The sequence below is a fragment of the Orbicella franksi genome, chromosome 3 (assembly GCF_964199315.1).
Source record: "Orbicella franksi chromosome 3, jaOrbFran1.1, whole genome shotgun sequence".
Taxonomy (NCBI): domain Eukaryota; kingdom Metazoa; phylum Cnidaria; class Anthozoa; order Scleractinia; family Merulinidae; genus Orbicella; species Orbicella franksi.
In genome coordinates this window covers 20,691,416-20,710,000 of record NC_138147.1, presented here as the reverse complement: position 1 = coordinate 20,710,000, position 18,585 = coordinate 20,691,416, and the positions used below count along the sequence as shown (strand labels likewise).

The 18,585-nt window shown below is 39.4% G+C and overlaps 1 protein-coding gene across 1 annotated transcript in view; it reads left to right on the top strand.

Annotated features, from left to right (window-relative positions):
• Positions 1-18,585, top strand: part of LOC145482660 (polyamine-transporting ATPase 13A3-like) — a 177,731-nt gene that overhangs the window by 31,834 nt on the left and 127,312 nt on the right. Inside the window, exons 7-8 of the mRNA XM_081461266.1 lie at positions 14,076-14,155; positions 16,499-16,576. Coding sequence (XP_081317392.1) covers positions 14,076-14,155; positions 16,499-16,576 — 158 coding nt within the window. The remainder of the gene's footprint in view (positions 1-14,075; positions 14,156-16,498; positions 16,577-18,585) is intronic.

The following is an 18,585-nucleotide window of genomic DNA, read 5'->3' as shown; positions in this document are numbered from 1 at the left end:
TCATGTCCAGGATTGAACGCAAGCATTGTTTAATTAGTACTTCATATTTGGCAGGGTTATTTGTTATTTTTACTTTATATTTGACAGAAATGTGTGTGTTTTGGTGACTTTTTACCAATGAGGACACTTTGTGATGCTTATCATAAGAAATTTGAATCTCATTAGCATTCAATCCTGGACATATCCGGGATTGTCAGGAATAGCCTCTCTGTCCTCGTTCATGGCTTCCACGTGTTTCCTGAAGGCTGAGTTCCGGGTGCATCTTGGCAGAGGTCAAGTTAATTGTCAAGTTATGTATTTTAAAATAACAACAGCTTTGGATTGGCAGCTGTAGCATATTGAAGATTTAAAACAAGATGGTGTTGGTCTGTATTTTGTTACAAATTTTAAAAACACAGTGGTGCATGGTTGTCATAAATTAGTACAGATTAACAAAGTTTACATGCTAAAGTAGGTATGAGAAAGGTCAAACAAGAAACCATAGCACGTCAAGTAATTTTATTTCACCACACACCATAGTTTGAAAAACACCAACATCGCACACTGAAGGGTTTGAGATCACGGCAACACCGCAGGTTGGATTTTATTCACAGCATCACCACATTAAAAACAAAAGAACAAGGTTAAATTTTGGCCCGTAGGCAATTTTAAAGCTCCCATTCGATTTGCTTTCCTGAAAATCTTCTTGCTCGTCTGAAGGGAAATTCACTTTGGTTTGCAGAATTTTGTAATTCAAGCTCAGCCTGTACCTCTCAATACTACCGTCAAATATGACGCTATCGTCAATGCTAAGTTCCGTTTGTTAGTTTTAATTTACTGTCAGTGAACTCTGACCAAAAAGCAAACAATGAAAGTTTCAGTCTTTTAAAATGCAACATGCATGGTTACATGATGTCGAAAATGATATAAGCACCTGTATTATTTACTCATTCACTGATTTCTAACATTTTATTTACTAGTAAGCAGAAATAGCATAAAAAACTTAATGCAAGTAAAACACATTTAAATAAAACATCATAAGCATCATAATTCCAAAATCATCCCCGAACAAGTGATAAGGCATCCTTGGCTTTGACAAAATTGATGTGATAGCCAATACTGAACTGGTATAGTTCAATTGATGTTCCCAGACTTGCAGCCAGTATCAATCTTTATCTAACAAGTAATGACTCTTTCAGTGTTTGGTGCAATGTGAACTGATAGTTCAAGCCGAGAAATACTGGCTTTATAGATACTTGTGAAATACTTGTGAGATACTGGTTTGTGAAAGCTTGTGTAGTCCAATCTGCAACAAATGTCAAGCCAATGAATGTGGGCTTGCGAAAGCATATTAGCTTCGGTGTAAACTGCACAAGCTGAGCCTGGATATGCTGGCTTGCATGAGCAAAACAACTCCTATTAAATCACCAAGAAAATGTGCTCAGCAACACCTGAATGAGAAAACAAAAAATAAACAAGGCATCTCTAAGCTCTTCTTGAGGACAGTGCAGTTAATTTCCAACAACAAAGCAGCATGACACAGCAATTGAAAAATGGAAAATAATTTACCTTGAAAACTGCAATCAAATCCAGACAAAGCAGGGCAAATAACAATGCGACAACGCAATATGACTAGAGCTGGCAACGACTATGCACTACAAATATAGCAATGGTGGCCTTAACTTGAAAACAACCATGCAAAACACTAGTACACAGTCTACCTCTCACTACTCATGCTCACAAAGATCTGTCAGGTGAGGTGAGGTGAGGTGACCTCACATCCTCAAACCCACAAGATAGTCACTGGTTTTATGGGATTATGCAATATATTGCACAACCCACAAAAATTGGGTGGGGTGTATGGCCTACTTCCTAAAATAATTATGCGATTTTCCCCACCCTATTTATGACGACCAAAAATTCAATACCCTACTTATGACTTGATCCTTCAATCAATACCCTGTTTAAGACATGCCTTATAATTATAGTTCTCTAGTTCAGGCCAGTGTTAAATTGCCATAAATGTAATTTGTGAAGGGCTTTTGTTGATGATCTTATCAACAATAATGAAAAAGTAGCTTTTTCTTAAAAACATAACGATATTAAGACTAGAATGCAAAAATCATACCCTAATTAAGACCAAAATGGCCACAATAGATACCCTACTTACGACCAAAACGGCTGAAAAATCATACCCTTTGGGGCCGCACATACCCATATACCCCATATAAGGGAATACTCCCCTTAGGGGTCCACTTCCAGAGTTCCATCACATTCTGGAACAAACAAGGATTACCCTTCTATTTATTTGAATAAGTGCCTAACTTCGAATTAGCACTCATCTCAATAAGCGCCCAACTCAAAGGCAATAAAAGTTGATAAGCGTCCAGCCTGGAATAAGACTTTGCAGACAACTTCCATTTGTAGTAAAGGATTAATTCTTACCTAGTTTCTTGTAGTTCCCTATGAGAGGCCATTGTTCTTCTTTCCCTCAAATTCTTGTCTAAACTGTAAATGCATCTCTCATAGAATTCTGTCTAACGTGTATCTCAATTGAAAGGCCATGGGCAAGAATGTCCCCTAGATTTTTTGGCCATTTTGAAAGTGCTCAAAAATAGCTGAATTTTGGCATGTGGGCTTCGTTTTACCTGAGAAACATTGCTCAAAAGTTTTTTTTTTGCTGGGGTGCTCTTCGTTCTCGAGAAATAACGTATGCAAAAAACTCAGTTTTCCAAGCAGCATCTTTTGGAGATCTTTTGTTGAATGAAAAACAAAAGAAACATTATTTTGTTGAACAGCAAACAGGCAGACTGTTTATGTTGCATTGCACAGAATCGTAGCTGTCTTGAAGTCAAAGGAAAATAGTATATAGAGCGGAAATCTAGGAACAGATTGTTTACATCGGTTATTGTGATGTGAACTCAAAACGTGAATTGATCGAGCATCAAACAAAATACCATTGAACAAAAACGAGATGTGCCGCATTAGAGCTCTGTCAACTAATATCTTAAGCATCGTTTTAAAGTACCTTGTATGCCTGCCTGGTGGTTGAGAGGCATCATAAGGCCTTGATAAACCCGTAAGTCATCAGCACGTTTTAAAGAATCAAACTGTGTTCTGAGACTTCAAAGGCAGCTGATATACTGTAATCGTGTTATCGTGTTATCGTGTTATCGGCATTCGTGTTAGTCCAAGAGCAGTTCTTTCCCGAGAGAAATACCCTCCCGTGAGTTGTGGCCCATTTGCCAAGCATTGCTAGTGTCAAAGTTTGGAAAACGAGAACTGGTTTTAGACTCATAAAATATGTCTTGTATTGACCGCCATGTTTTCCCGCGCACAAGGTTTAAAGACCCTTCCTGGCATGCATTGCGATCACGTTCTGCAGACGTTATGGTGGTGCATGATATAAAGCTATGATCACGTTTGTCGAAAATATGTATTTATCTCGTGATTTTTGGCCATTTAAGACATTGCTGTATTTGGAAGAGTGCTTATTTAATGTTTATTTGTTCAGTGCAGATAATCATTGTCCCAGATAACCAAAGTAAGTTCCAGATGTTAACACTATTTTCCGGCCGCCATATTGGTGTACCACAGAACACCAACATGGTGGCTTCATACTAGGCTCTGTAAATTTGCATGGAACATTTCGACGAATGTCTCATCTTTGGGACAATGCACACACCTTAAACTTGGAGAACTGTCTTCTTCATTTATCTTCTGTAATATCACAATTTCTTGACCTTATCTACTGAATGGTTTTTGATATTTTTTATTGCGTGACAATCAAAACGCTCTATAGGCCCTTTTCTTTGACTGTTTAGTAGTGACATCTACATTGATTGCTGTATTTGGTTTGACTATCCTAGTTCGACAAGGTAGTTTCGATGTTTATCAGCTGACTGAACGTGGCATAAGAGTCCTGGTTTTTATTGTTATTGTTATTAAATTATTTTTTATTATTTTTATTTTTTTATAGTGCAACTAACAAACTTGACTATTTAGTAGGGAAATCAACCTATGGTGACTGTAAGTGTTGCTAGTTGCCTAAACAAACCAAAACCGAAGCCCTAACCCTGCTGAATAATGTTGGACTAATCTCTAATCCTAATTAACTTAAACCCTAACTACAGGAGCCTTGAGCATTTTACTTACCTTATGTGAAATGAGCATCTCTGTGGTCACGCGTTCTGATGAAAACAACATTTCACTGTTTTCTAAGTGAAATGAACATCCTTGCCGTCACGCGTTAACATGAAATCAACATTTTTACCTATTTAGACCTGAAATCAACATTTTTGAGCTTATACGTTGCGTGAAATTAACATAGTGGTGTTTTCTAAGTGTAATCAGCATCCTTTCTGTCACGCATTAACGTGAAATCAACATTTCTACCTATGTAGACCTGAAATTGACATTTTTGAGCTTAGATGTTGCGTGAAATTGACATGTTGCTGGTTTCTAAGAGAAGTCAACATCCTTGCCGTCACACGTTAATGTGAAATCAACATTTAAAACTTTTTTGACCTAAAATCAACATTAATTTTTTTGAGCTTATTACACTGTGTGAAATTGACGTAATGCTGGTTTCAAAGAGAAATCAACATCCTTGCCCTCTTGCATTAATGTGAAATCAACATTTAAACCTTTTTTGACCTAAAATCAACATTTTTGAGCTTATATGTTGCGTGAAATTGACATTTTGCTGGTTTTTAAGAGAAATCAACATCCTTGCCATCACGCGTTAACGTGAGTCAATATTTTAACCACTTTTGACCTGAAATCAACAAAATTGAGCTTATATACGTTGCATGAAATTGACATTTTGCTGGTTTCTAAGTGAAATCAAAGTCCTTGTGGTCACAGCAGGCCGATCCTTTGTTATAATAAGCCGAGGCGAGACTTCGACTTATAACAAAGGCTTGGCTTGGCTATTTTAACAAAGGATCAGCTCTGTTTATCATAACAAAGGCCTGGCTTCGTTTGTTTGAAGGACTCAGCAGGAAGAGGGCATTAGGTATATTAATCAAAAGTGAACTTTGTTGAAAATGTTCGAAATTTTGCATGCAGTTTTGTTCAGGTATGTTAAGCAATGTCTCGTAGTTTTCACGCCTAAGTTTGCTTTGTTTTCGAGATGGTGCATATGCAATAAACCACTCAGTTTTTCCAACCTGTGTGCCTTTTTTGTATACGTTATTTCTCGAGAACCAAGTGCAACCCAGTGAAAAAAACTTCAGAGCGATGTTTCTCAGGTGAAACAAAGCCCACATGCCAAAATTCAGCTATTTTTGAGCACTTTCAAAAATGACTGAAAAATCCAGGGGACATTCTTGTCCGCAGCCTTTCAATTAGGCATAATTTGAATACCCTTAGTACCATTACAGTGTTTGTTAGGGTGTCAATCAAGTAATAATGTTCGAAATTTTGAATAGCTAATGGCTCAATCTCATCCCCAGGGCCTTCTCCTTGACGATTAGCCGCCATTTTGAAAATTGTTGAGGAGAAGGCCCTGGAGACAAGGTTGGCTAATGGCTCTTTTAATCATGTTCTAATTACAAGGCTGTGCCTTAGGAAAAATTCTAGAGAGCCCTTCGGGCAGCCAGCCTTGTAGGCTAGGGTGCCCAGAAGTCAAGCTTGGTGGCCTGAATGAAAACAAAGAAAAACGAAAATTAATTAGTAATTGATTAATTAATTAAAATTATCTAATAACATTAACATTAACTGATTGACCCCCAAATAAAAATGTCTTGTATTGTTTCTAGGGCATGTATCTTATGTACAGATTCCAACGATGAGGGGTTTACATGTAATTTTTTGCAATACTGTTGTCAAATGTCCACAAAAAAAGACAAAATTTACACCTTTTTAGTTAAAATTGTTTATGTTTGAGGAAACAGTCTTTTTTCCCGCTGCTACTGATAATTTATTCCACATTCTACTTCAATTAAGGACTTTTCCTGCACATTATACAAACCATGAGAACTAAGAAGACTTTATGTCGATGTTTCACCAAGTATACAAGGAAACTGTTGTCTGTATCACTGCAGGCCAGTGTTAAACATACACATCAAGCTGAGCCATTGAACCACCGATGTCTTGACTTCACAGACGGAGTTAAACATTCTGAATTGAGCCATTTTGCCTTGTAAACTTCAATACAACATGAGAAATCAAAATGGGAAAGACAAATTATTGTTAGGCTGTCTTCATCTCTAGGTTAAATTTTGAAAAGGAGGTTGGCCAGCTGGATGACTCGGTATTTTTTCTTCTTACCCAAAGATGGAAGCCGGTTGCCCGAGGCCATCAGACACTGCTAGAGCACAGCATTGCTGCATATTCTAAATGATCCATTTATCTACTTGTATAAATTCCCTTTATCTTATCAGAGCCTAGAGGGAACATTCTCAAGGATGGTGTGGACAGAAACCAGGAATGATTGTTTTATTCTTTTTCCTCTTTTGTTTGGTGCTCTGTGTAATGTTTACTTTTTATCTTTTGAATCTGGCCAAGTCAATTTAGCAGTTATTAATGGCTGTGGACACACTATGAGAGTTAACTGGGTTATTTCTAATTAGTGGTAACAACAGTTCGAACAGTTATATTACAAAAGCGGGTTTCAAACAATCCATGCTTCTCTATTGATATAATAGAACGATGCTGGGAAGGGAGTGTTTCTTTTTGTCACAAATGGAGAAAGAATGCACAAACTGCTTGAAAGGACTCAATGTTCATTCCGAAGTGCTCTCTATAGATTGTTGGGTATAAAAGTCATGCATATTAGGATTCCTGGTGATTTCCTCAAACCTCAAATTGGAGGACGATTCATTTGACAGCGCTGGAGAACACTCTGATGTCTATGTAAAATCAACATCCTGTTCGAAAGAACTATCTTGGAAATTTGTGTATTGTGCACATGAGAAGGCAGAGGGTCTGCCTTAGCTGTGAGTGTAGAGAAACTGAAGGACACTAAAACAAAGAAAAATCAAGAAAATAGGACTGTCCTCAAAGTCTGTCGTTTTGTTGGTTTGTCTCATGATGTCAATTGAGTTCACCACTTATTCACCTATTCCAGCACGCCCATTCATAAAATATAACCCCATTGTTTTGTCGTAACCAACCTTTAACTGAGTTAAGTTATTTGGGAGTTTTAACCAGGTTTCTGAAAATCATACCCAGTTAACTCTCTTAATGCACCTGCAGCCATTGATGCTACACTCTGGTAGTTATCTTTGTTTGTTCAAGAACATGATGGAACTGTGGAAGTGAACTGGCAGGGGGAGGGGTACTCCCTTATATGGGCTAAATAGGTATGTGCAGCCCCAAAGGGTATGGTTTTCAGCTGTTTTGGTCATAAATAGGGTATCAATTTTGGCCATTTTGTTCATAATTAGGGTATGTTTTTTTGCACTCTAGTCTTAATATGGATGTGTTTTTAAGAAGAAGCTACTTTCTTATCATCATTGATAAGACCATCAACAAAAGCCCTTCACAAATTATGTTTATGGCAATTTAACTTTGGCCTGAAGTAGGGAACTAATTATAAGGCATGTCTGAAACAGGGTATTGATTGAAGGGTCAGGTCATAAATAGGATATCAAATATGGTGAACAATTTTTCTTGGAGTGCTCTCCCACCCCCCCCCCCCCCCAAGGAGTGGACAGTGGTGCTTGCAATTGATTAATTGACTAAAAAACGTCAGACAGATCAAAGGTCATCAAGAGCTAAACAACATTGGTCAAATTTCGGTAAACAAGAGAAATTAAGACACAGATATTTTAGTTTGAGGAAAAATATGTTCCAACTTAATTACACCTTAGAAGAAGCTTTTTGGGATGAGAGTGCATGGTATTGATTGATCTATTATAAGCATATCTTACAAGCTGGTTAATTCTTTGAGAGATCAAAATGTGGTAAAGGTGCAGTCACATGTCCCTAAGACAAAGGTAAATGGATGAGTACATGTAAGTAAATTGAGCTAGTAAACAGGATGTGAGACAAAGTTGTGGTACAAGGTGAGAGTTGTAGTACAAATGATTCTTTTATCAACACATGAATGATAATATACAGTTCAATTACGAAAACAAACTTGAACTGATTTCTTGTAACTGTGCAGAAAACTCTTATGATCATCTTTCACTTTAAGTACTTGTTTGTTGAAGACTAGAATGGTTCTTATTTACAATGTGTGAAGTTAAATTAAAACCATTGTCTCACGCAATGTAAAAAAATGGCATTTCTACTTTCTTGCCTGGGAGATCATTCGTTACATTTCTTTTTTGGACAGAACCATGTCCACATGACATCATGGTTGACAACTGTTTTGGCACCAATTATTTCCACGCTCAGTCCCTGAACTTTTATAATGTTCAATACATGTTTGCCAGTTTCAATATTGATCGCTGCACCTCAGCTGCGATGCTAAGGTAGGTAAAATAAAGTCTGCATATGAGCCAAGTGGCCCATCAGGCCGGAGCTTATCCCAGTTTCTGTAGCATGAAGCGACTAGGAGTATTTCTACCCCTCCCTAGATGGGATGCTAGTCCATCGCAAGGTTACCCCCAGCATTATGATGCCAAAGTTAACTTTTGTTTTCTTTTATGAAACCCCATGGGAAAAGTCAATTCACATGCGTGGCTTTTGTTGTCCCATTTCTCCATTTTTTCCACCCATTTTCTTCCACATTCCAGCCATCTGCCACTGCCATCTTGAATTTATTAACCTGTCTCTTTTGTCCCACTTTTTACCCATTTAAACCCTTTACCAGATGAAAAATAGGAATTTTGAGCTTATAAGCACCCCCTTAACTACTCAGGGGTTCTTTCGTTGCATATTTATGTTCGTAGAACGCAGTCCTAATGCAGACTTGAGCCAAGTTTCATGGGAAGGTTCACCTTGGTATGATCTTGTGACACCAATTTGGCCACCCTGCAGCAGGGACAAAAATGAATGACATCATGGCCAAACCATGTGCTGTACATTTCGTGTCCATCTGCTAACTTGTTCTCTTTTGTGGCTTCTTTCGTTGTTTTTGACCTTTTGGAGTTTTCTCTGAACTGGTTCTTCACTCTGATTGCATTTGACAAAAAAAGGAATGCAGTCCCAATGCAGACTAGAGTGATATTTTTTTGGCCAGGCAAAAACAAATTACATCATCGCAAAGCACGTGTATACAAGACGATTTGCTTTTTAGATTGTTTGCGATCACTTGTTTGTTGTTTTGATTCTGGACCATGAGTGGCCTCTTTTGTCAGAATGCGACATGACATGCTTTTGTTACATAACTCTTGGCTTTGGGATGATAACCGTGGGAACAGCTATATTTCATTGGTTATATTTTGACTACATTAAACAATTTTTTTTGACTTGAATTAATTAGTTCCAACGGCCACAAATAGTGAATAATTCACACTCACATAATGGCCACTCTGTGCCTTAATGAGGATACCGTGGAATTCCAAAAGTAACGTCCCTTGTTACTTTCGGATTTAGCAGGCCCAAGGAGCCGCTACTTTTGGGTAGCCGTTACTTTCTGATGGTTAAAAAACGTTTGTAATTGGGCAGTCATTTTACACAAAGAAGACACGTTACATGATACGTATGAAAAGGTCATTCAGGTTACGTATTAACCTGTGATCAGGCGTTATGTATTTATTACCAAAGCATACTGTAACAAAAAAAGGCGCCGAACGTGTGTACAATACAATGAAAAGTAGCATTCATATTATACGGGAACTAAATACTGTATTATTTGACTCTGATCATACTGTATTAGCCCTTATATGTAAGTATGAAATTAAATCACAAATATTTACTGTTCAAATGTTTCAGTCCTTTGATCAGTCCTTTGATCAGTCCTGCACTCAGGCTGTTCCATCAGCGTTTTGTTTGAGAGCAGAGAGTTTTTCTTTCCATGTCTTCTTTAAATCTGGAAGGCCACTTTTCATGAAAACTTCGTGAAAACAAGGAATCTCTAGTCCTCCTCCTTGGACCCAAGTGCCTTCTGGAGCACTCCTGGATTGTCCAGTTATCTTGGAACTAATAGAAATATTGCCATCCACGAATGGCTGAACAGAACTTCAGCCAGAGAATCGGGAATATGCCCCACTGTTTGCTCTGCTGCATTCGTTGTGCTATCTTTCATTCTGACGACAATGGCATGTGCTGAATGAGGATTTTCTGGCTCAGGATAGCAAGCACATGTTGAATTAATTCGTGGGTCGACTCTATATATGATCTCCTTTTATCCGTGACTTGATGGTACAGAAATGCTTGAATGCAGCGGCCATAAAGTCTGGAGTTGTACTTAGATTTGGTACGTTCGTGCAGTATAACTGTCTGAACTGTTGCGTGAGCAAAGATGAGTCGCATGCGTGACACAAGGTTACACAATGGTTCATTGTTTGTTTAGGAATCGAGTCACATGCTGTACAGGTGACCTTTGGCCCAGGCCTTTGCACAACAAAATTCATAATGGAGGAAACATGCTCAGTTTGTGAAAGAGTCACTAAGTATAAGTGTATGAAATGCAAAGTATCTGTGTGTGCGTTGTGTGCTCCTGAAACAGCTCAAACGGTGAATGAAGTCGAGTATTGACCGATGAAATGGGTAGAAGTTTACCTGACATGCCAACAATTACAAAGGCCTGAAAGAGACAACGAGGACGATGATACCATGCCCAGGGTCGCATTCGTTTCCAGCAAGTCAAAACACCGAACCCAGCCAGAATTCAGAAGCCAGCCAGAACTTAGACGCCAGCGAGAACTCAGACGCTAGCCAGAACTCAGACACCAGTCAGAACTCTGAAGACAAACAGAACTCAGAAGCTAGCCAGAACTCTGAAGCCACTCAGAAGACTGGACAAGCTGAACAGCCGAAGCAACAGTTTCACAAGAGGAAACAGTGGACTCGTGAACAGAAGCTAGAATTTATCGATTAGTATAAGAAGTACAAAAATCAAGGCCAAAGCAGCCAGAGAGTTCAAAGAACGATATAAAGTTCATCTGAAGTCGAGCACCTACAACCCTTGGATTGCTCAAGAACTTAAGGTGCGGAATGACCCAAGAAAGTCCAGAAAGCCAGGCGCTGGTAGGCAGGCTTCTTATCCGGAAATGGAGAAGCAGCTGTACAGTGAGTTCAAAGATTTACGAAGTAAAGGCATCAAAGTCAAAGAGTGGTGGTTCAGAAACAGATGCAAAGAAATAATGAGAGAAAAATATCCTGATGCAGACTTTAAAATGTCTGACCTTTGGTTTGTTTGATTCAAAACCCGTTTTGATGTATCTCTTCGAAGACCAACAAATGTTGCCCAGAGCCACCCAGAGACTCTGCGCGTAATCATCCAGCAGTTTCACAGATATATTCGCCAAATGGTAATCAAGAGAAAGCAAGATCAAAGTGACAAACAACATGGCATTATTGGTCCTTGGATTTGAGCGACATCGCCAACATGGATCAGACACCCCTAGAATTTTGCTTTAACACAAAAGGGGCGACTTATGAGACAAAAGGAGAAAAGACAGTCTGGACCCGAACCACTGGCAGTGGCCATGAAAAACGGCAATGTACTGTGCAGCTGACTGTATTCGCAGATGGAGAACCACGAATAAAGCCCCTTCTGATATTCAAGAGGACAGGAAAGCGAATCCCTGATAAAGAACTGAAACAGTATGACTCATGCATTGTCATAAAATTCCAGGTGAACGCATGGTGTGATGAAGAAATGATGATATACTGGGTGAGACATTTGTGGAATTCTCAGAGTACCTTCTTCGGCACAAATGAGAGAAGATCCAGGCTTCTTGTGTATGACCAACACAAAGCACAAACGATGAAGAAGGTGAAGGATATCCTCCAAAATGAATGCAAGACCACACTGGTGCTAGTTCCACCAGGAGCTACAAGTAAGGTTCAGCCCCTGGATGTCGCAGTCAACAGCAAATTCAAGAAAGCTGTGGATCACCTGGCAACAGAAGCCATGACCCGAAATCCCGATCAGTTTCTGACAGGAAGATTAACTGCAAGTGAGAGAAGGATCTTTTTTACCAAATGGACGGGTCAAGCTTGGCAAGAAATTTCTCGTTGCCTACGAGAAACAATTGTTCGTTCTTTAGAGAAATGTGGAATCGCATTGCCCACTTCAGGGCAATGGGATAACTTAATTCATCTTAGCGGGCTGGAAAAGTATTCAGTTGGACATTCCAGCGATGTAGAACAAATATGGTTCCACGACGAAGATTAGACTACCATATACAGTTCATGATCGATAGCCCAAAGTTTTTCCAGTTCCAGTTACGTTACGTTAAACACCAGTACAGGTACTGGTAAAGATGAAATGAGCGAATATTTAAAAGACTGCTTGATTGATTGGAGTTGATCCAAATAGAGACAATTTGTCAATTTTATTTGTAGTACGACCCTAGTATGGTACCGTATCACCGGTAGTTATTTTATGCAATGCTTTTGAATCAATTTTGAAAATACACACAAGAGACCACTGATTGGTATTTGCTATAAATAAAATAGGAAATTATTCAATTCACTGCCAAGTTGTATTTCTAAGCACTTACCGTACTGTTTGAAACAGGCGTTACATTAAAAACAACAGATTTTATTGTTTTTGAGTTGTCATTTTTGAAAGGGCTGTTACTTTCAGGGGGATCATTACTTTCGGGGGGGTTGTTACTTTCAGGATTTAATAGAAAGATAAAAAGTTAACGTTACTTTCGGGGGGACCGTTACTTTCAGAATTCCACGGTAAGTTGTGGGCCAAAAAAAATTTGCTTAAGGCGCAGAGTAAGCTGAGGGTTTTGGGTTAAATTCATCAACGTTGCTGAAGGGAGTTGGGAGGGGAAAAAACTGGATGAACTGAAACCAAGAGTGGACTTGCAAAAAGAGGGCAAAATAGGCCGACCGGGGTGTATAAAAAGCCTTATGGGGACCTCTAGGGACTTGTAGGGCCAATAGAATTTAGCCAAACCAAAAACACATGATTCAAAGAAGTGAGGAAAGGCACGCTGAGGCTTTTCCATGAGTGAGAATAGTTCAGTATCCAGCAAAGCTCAAAATTGAATCGATGGAAGAGTTCTCTGAAGCCAAGATCTATAAGAGTAAGCCAGAACAACAATGTAAATGCTGACTATTTCTATTCATCAGCAGAAATATTCGAATCAGCTGCCAGTTGCACAGAGTTTGTTTACAATAAACCACACATAAACTGGCAAGCGAGTGCAAATGCTAACTGATATTTGTGCTTCCAGCTTAGAATACTAGATGTAACACAAGTGTACTTTTAAATATTAGCCTTTATGCTTAAAATTACCAGTAAAAGTAAAAATGAGATTTTGGCGTGAATTTTGAAGGCAAATGTCCTATTAAACTTGTGACTTACCGCAATGTGTCAACAATAAAGCAAGGAAATCACAATACAGCCGAACCTCTATTAGCGGCCCTTTATTAAGCGGCCAACTTTTATCTGGCAGGTAGTGGCCAAAATCCTGGAAAAAATTGTCAGCTATACACTGTAATAAAAACCTCTATTCAATGGCCACCTGTATTGAGCGGCTGCAGTCAGCTTCTTGCTGTCCCAGTTGTCTTGTCCCCCAGAGTGGCTGCTTAATAGAGGTTTGACTGTAATCTACAGAAAAATAGTGGACTTTGTCATTATGTTACATCTGTCTGTAAAATTTCAGCTCTTCACAAAGATAATGATTTCAGCAACAGACAGCTATTTAAGTTATATCACAGGCGTAGAAGACGAATGCACTCATAATCTTTGATTGCTACTAGTATATATGGATAGCCTGTATCCTTAACTGGATCCTCAGTTGTCAGCCTCTTATATTAGTTGACTTTGGTTATGTATCAGTCCTTCACTGGATCATTAGTTGAGTTTCAAGGAAAGTCCATGGCCTAGTCTCTTCTTCGATTGCTATGTTGCTAGCATGGTTGTTGTGATGGTGTAGGTGATATCACATCTGACTAGTATGCAGGGGGATGTGGGCTCAAATCTCACTCAGAGCAAACCTTTTTTCAGTAAATATGATTATTTAGGGTGTGTAGTGTCATTGGTTCTCATATATACTCTTTACTCTACACAGACTTTACAAAGAAAGTACTTTTGCCATAGACACCTAAGATATATGTGGAGTGAAGGACAAGAGAGATTTCAATTTCTAAGGTTTGTATGAAAATACATTGTAGTGGGTTTTTAAGTGCATGCAGGTACCTTTAAGTGAGTGAAGAATGTATACAAGTTTTATTCCACAAATCAGCCTATTCACAAAGCATATAGTAGTCAATACTTCTTGTTGAGAAATAAGTGCAAATCATTATTTGAAGGATCATTGTATTTGGTCAGAGTTCTGCTAGCACATTGACATCATTTGCTCTTGATTTCTATGAGGCGATAGTTGAGAAGATGATTTTTCTGTCAGTGACACAGGCACACTTGGTAAGAGAATTCTGAGTCCTCCAGTGTAATGAGGAGTCCAAGCTCACACCTTAAATTATATAGTGTGTGGTTTTGGTTTTTGCACTTTGAATTTTTAAATCAAGTCTCTGACTGTTTTTTGAGAAAGAAAGATCCTGCTAGCTGTTAGACTGGGGAAAGTCCTTCAGTTACTTTCCTTAGCCTCTGATATTGTGATAATGAGCGATTGTTTCAACTTGTGGTAGTACTGATCATTCCCCTTAAAAGTACTTTCATCAATGCTGGGTACTCTGTTGTCTGCTAAGTCAATCATAGCCTTGTTACTTTCTTCCACCTCTATTGGTTGTATCATCAAGACATGAGTGTTTAAAGTTGAACCAAAGGAACCACAAAGTGTGAGAAAGCTTTGTTGCTTACCTGACAGCCCTTAATTTCTGATAAGTGCAAATTCATAGTCCTTGGAATCAAGAATGAGGATGCTCAACAACAATTGCCACAGGACAGAAAACTCAAGTTGAAGAAGTATATAGGTACATGCCAAACCTCCGAGAGTACTACAACCCTGTACCTGTACCTGAACCCACCTCTTTTGTGACTAGGTGCCACATAAAACCTCTACAGAGTGCCTCTGTTGTCCTCTGTCTGCTGCTGCTCTTTGTACTTTTGGTCCAAGATTTGCAGCCCACTTTGTTCCTTTCTTTCCTTACCGTACACCTCCAGGTGGTCTTTGGTTGTCCTCTCTTTCTACCCTTGTTCCATACAGTATGTTTCACTAATTCCCATGATGTCAATACCTCCAGTGGCCAATTCTCTCCCCACCTAAGCAATGTTCCCACTTCTGTACAGTATTCATAGGTTCCATCTTCTTGATGTTATTTGGTTGCACTAGTGGCCAATTTGGCTCAAGGGCATCCTCTCAGCTTTGGTCCTCACGTGTCATAATCTCTCAATTGAAGAGAGTGGTAGCCATATTGCAATCAAGACTCAAATTAGCTCTGTTTCTGGTTTCTGTAATAGGTTATCAGCCCTCAGCCCAGCCTCCAACCTGGTTTGGGGGGGGGGGGGGGGGCAGGGTTTTCTTTTAGGGCTTCCTTCCCTTACATGACTGCAGTGTCAGTGCTAATTAGCTCCACCTGTCTAGGTTTGAAATTAGAGTTTCCCTTTCCTATGTGATTTATTGTCTCACCAACTGGCTTCCAAGGGCTTTTGAGGCGGCCCTGTTTTGCCTATAGATGACCATGTCTTGGGGCACATAGAGCTTTTGCTTGGGGATGTAATTGCGACCCAAAACCCTCTCCTCCCTGATATGACCACTGCTGTTTGGCTGCCTATTTGGCATGTGCTTTATTCACAGTAAGCCACCATATTTGGAGGTCATTCCCCTACTTGCCACCTGGGGATGCTTCAGATAGGGGATGGTCGCCCTGCACCTTGGAGTACTACAACCCATCTACAAGGAATTGCATCCTGTGTGGGATAAAGGGTGTACTGTAAGTGGAAAGGTGAATCACTTGAGGGGTTCAGGGGTTTGTGAGTAAACAGAGAAGTTGCACTTGGTTAGTCAGGACTCTGGCTCTTCTGACTCTGATTCTGACATTGCTTCCATATCCATGTTAAGTCATGAACTCAATTCTGAACCAGTCTCAAGAGGACTGAATTAAGTCTGTGATTTGTATCCTGCATTTTCTCCCTCTTTGCATTGTGTATCCAGCTGTATGGTTAGGTAGACAGAGAAACCAAACGTTTAGAGCCTGGTGGCTTTCACAAATGTTACTAGTTGTGGCGCCCCACTATGATAAAATACTTGTCAGCAAAAGTGGGAAAAATAGGTTTTTCCCCTATGCCACTCAATTTGCAAAAATTATAGATAGCAGAGTTCCAGTTAAGTGAGGGGTCTCAAGTCAAAAACCGGCAAAATCAACTACATGGCCCAACAAATTGAAAGACAATTGGTAATGATTTGGTCAGATCAGGGGAATTGACACACTGAAATTCCTTATTGACTCTCTGCCTTAAAAATCTAACTGGAACCCTGAGACAGTTGCTTTTTAGATGTTATGAAAGTGAAACTGTTTGATCATTTTTGGTTAGGGGCCTTGATGATGGTACTTATCCAGAACAGTTTTATCGGTATTCATCTGGACTGTCACAAGATGAAGTTCAAAAGAGGTATGGAATGATGCACTGTATGACCAATCAGATGACAGGACAGAAATGGTGAAACAATGAATATCAACTAAGGCCATTTGCACCAATCATGAGTGGACAGAAAACATGATCCAAAATACAAATATTGAATGATGAATCTTGCTATCTATGAGAATTTGTTACCAAAACTGAAAGGCAATAATTACACAAACAGAAGATAAAATGAGTGAAATTAAATAATTAAATAATTCATATAGGTCGAATATTAAACCTTTTCTTCTGATATTTTGTGAAAAGTGTTCTGTTTTAAGACTATTGTTTTGTTTTTGGAGTGAATCATTTAGAGCCTAGAAATTCGCAATATTATTATGTGCAATGTGCCCATACATTCTCTGTAATGGCATTCCCATACATGGTCTGTAATTTAACAAATAAATTTCTTATAGCTTGAATATTTGACCCATAGATCTGAAAGTTAGCAGACATCATCTCTGCATTGTTGAATTTGAAACTGTTCATTTTCTTTTTGGATTGAATTATTTATAGCTGAGTAATTCGCAATTATGGGAACATGCCCATACATTTTCTGTAATGGCCTTCTCATACAGTACTGTGCAAAAGTAATGAAAGCGAATTTCAACGAATTTCGATGTATTTCGACAAACAGTGGTGAAAAAAAGCGAATTTTCAAAGGAAACGAAACTTGAACAAATTGTCCACGAATTTTCGATGACACTATTGTTTTAACATCTTCGAAATATCAGTGATGTTGGCGAAAGGCCGCTTGAAAAGTCGCTCAACTTTTCGTTGAATGTGTTAAAGTTTCATGCAAATTTTCGATGAGCAATTTGATTTTTCAAAAGGTCATTCACCTGTTCACACGGTATACACGTAGGTCATTCGAATTGTCGAGCTTTTCACGTGAGGCTTTCAACTAACAATAAAATTCTTGTGACTGGCTCGTACGACAACTGATGGTGGCATAAGCATGGCAACCTACACTGCATTTATTTGGTAAGATTTCGCATAGCAATCATTACTCAGTAAGCAATCATGGTGAAGGCATCCAACTATACACGAGAACGAATTCAAGCTCTTACTGAATGCGGTCTTCAACCTGTCGCAATTTTCAAGCAATTACGGTTTGAAGGTCTCCCGGTCAGTTATCCAAGTGTTGCAAGAATAGTCAGCAAAGTGAAACTTACTGGATCCATCAAGAACAGCGCCAGGTCAGGTCACCCAAGAAAGCTGAATGAGGCCGGTAAATCCTTCATCGAAGTTCAGATGCGAACAAATGATGAAACAACCAGCCGCCAGATCCAGAAAAGGCTTACCAGGCGTGGTGTCATGGTCCATTCCTCTACAGTCCAAAGATACCACAAAGAGCAAGGCTGGACTCTCCAAAACACCCGATACTGCCAGATGATTTGCGAAGCAAACAAAGCAAAGAGGTTGGAGTTTGCCCAGCAAGTGATCAACACTGGAGACACGTTTGACAATGTTGTTTTCAGCGATGAAAGTTCTATCTCCCTTGAACAGTTTCGCCGGACTTGTTACCGAAAGATCGATGAACCTGCGAAGAGGAAACCCAGACCAAAACACCCTTTGAAGCTTCATGTGTGGGCTGGCATCAGCAGACACGGGGCAACAAAGATCTGCATCTCTGAAGGCATTATGGAGGCTAGCTTATACTGCAGTACCTTAGAAAGCACGCTGATCCTTTTCCTTCGTGACACTCTACCGAACCACAGATTCATGCAGGACAACGATCCAAAGCATATGTCAAGAGTTGCGAAGGCCTTTGAAGAGAACGAAATCAACTCGTGGGGTACCCCCCCCCCCAGAAATTACTTTTGCACGGTACTGTACATGCTCTGTAATTAACCCATTGACTCCTGTGCTGCCCGTAACCACCCATGATGAGCCTTGGCCTTTGTTCCACTTCTGACGTCATCAGCTTTGACTAAAATTGGCATCATCTATACTCAACTTCTGCAGGAGTGTATCGTCATTGATTATAATTTCACATA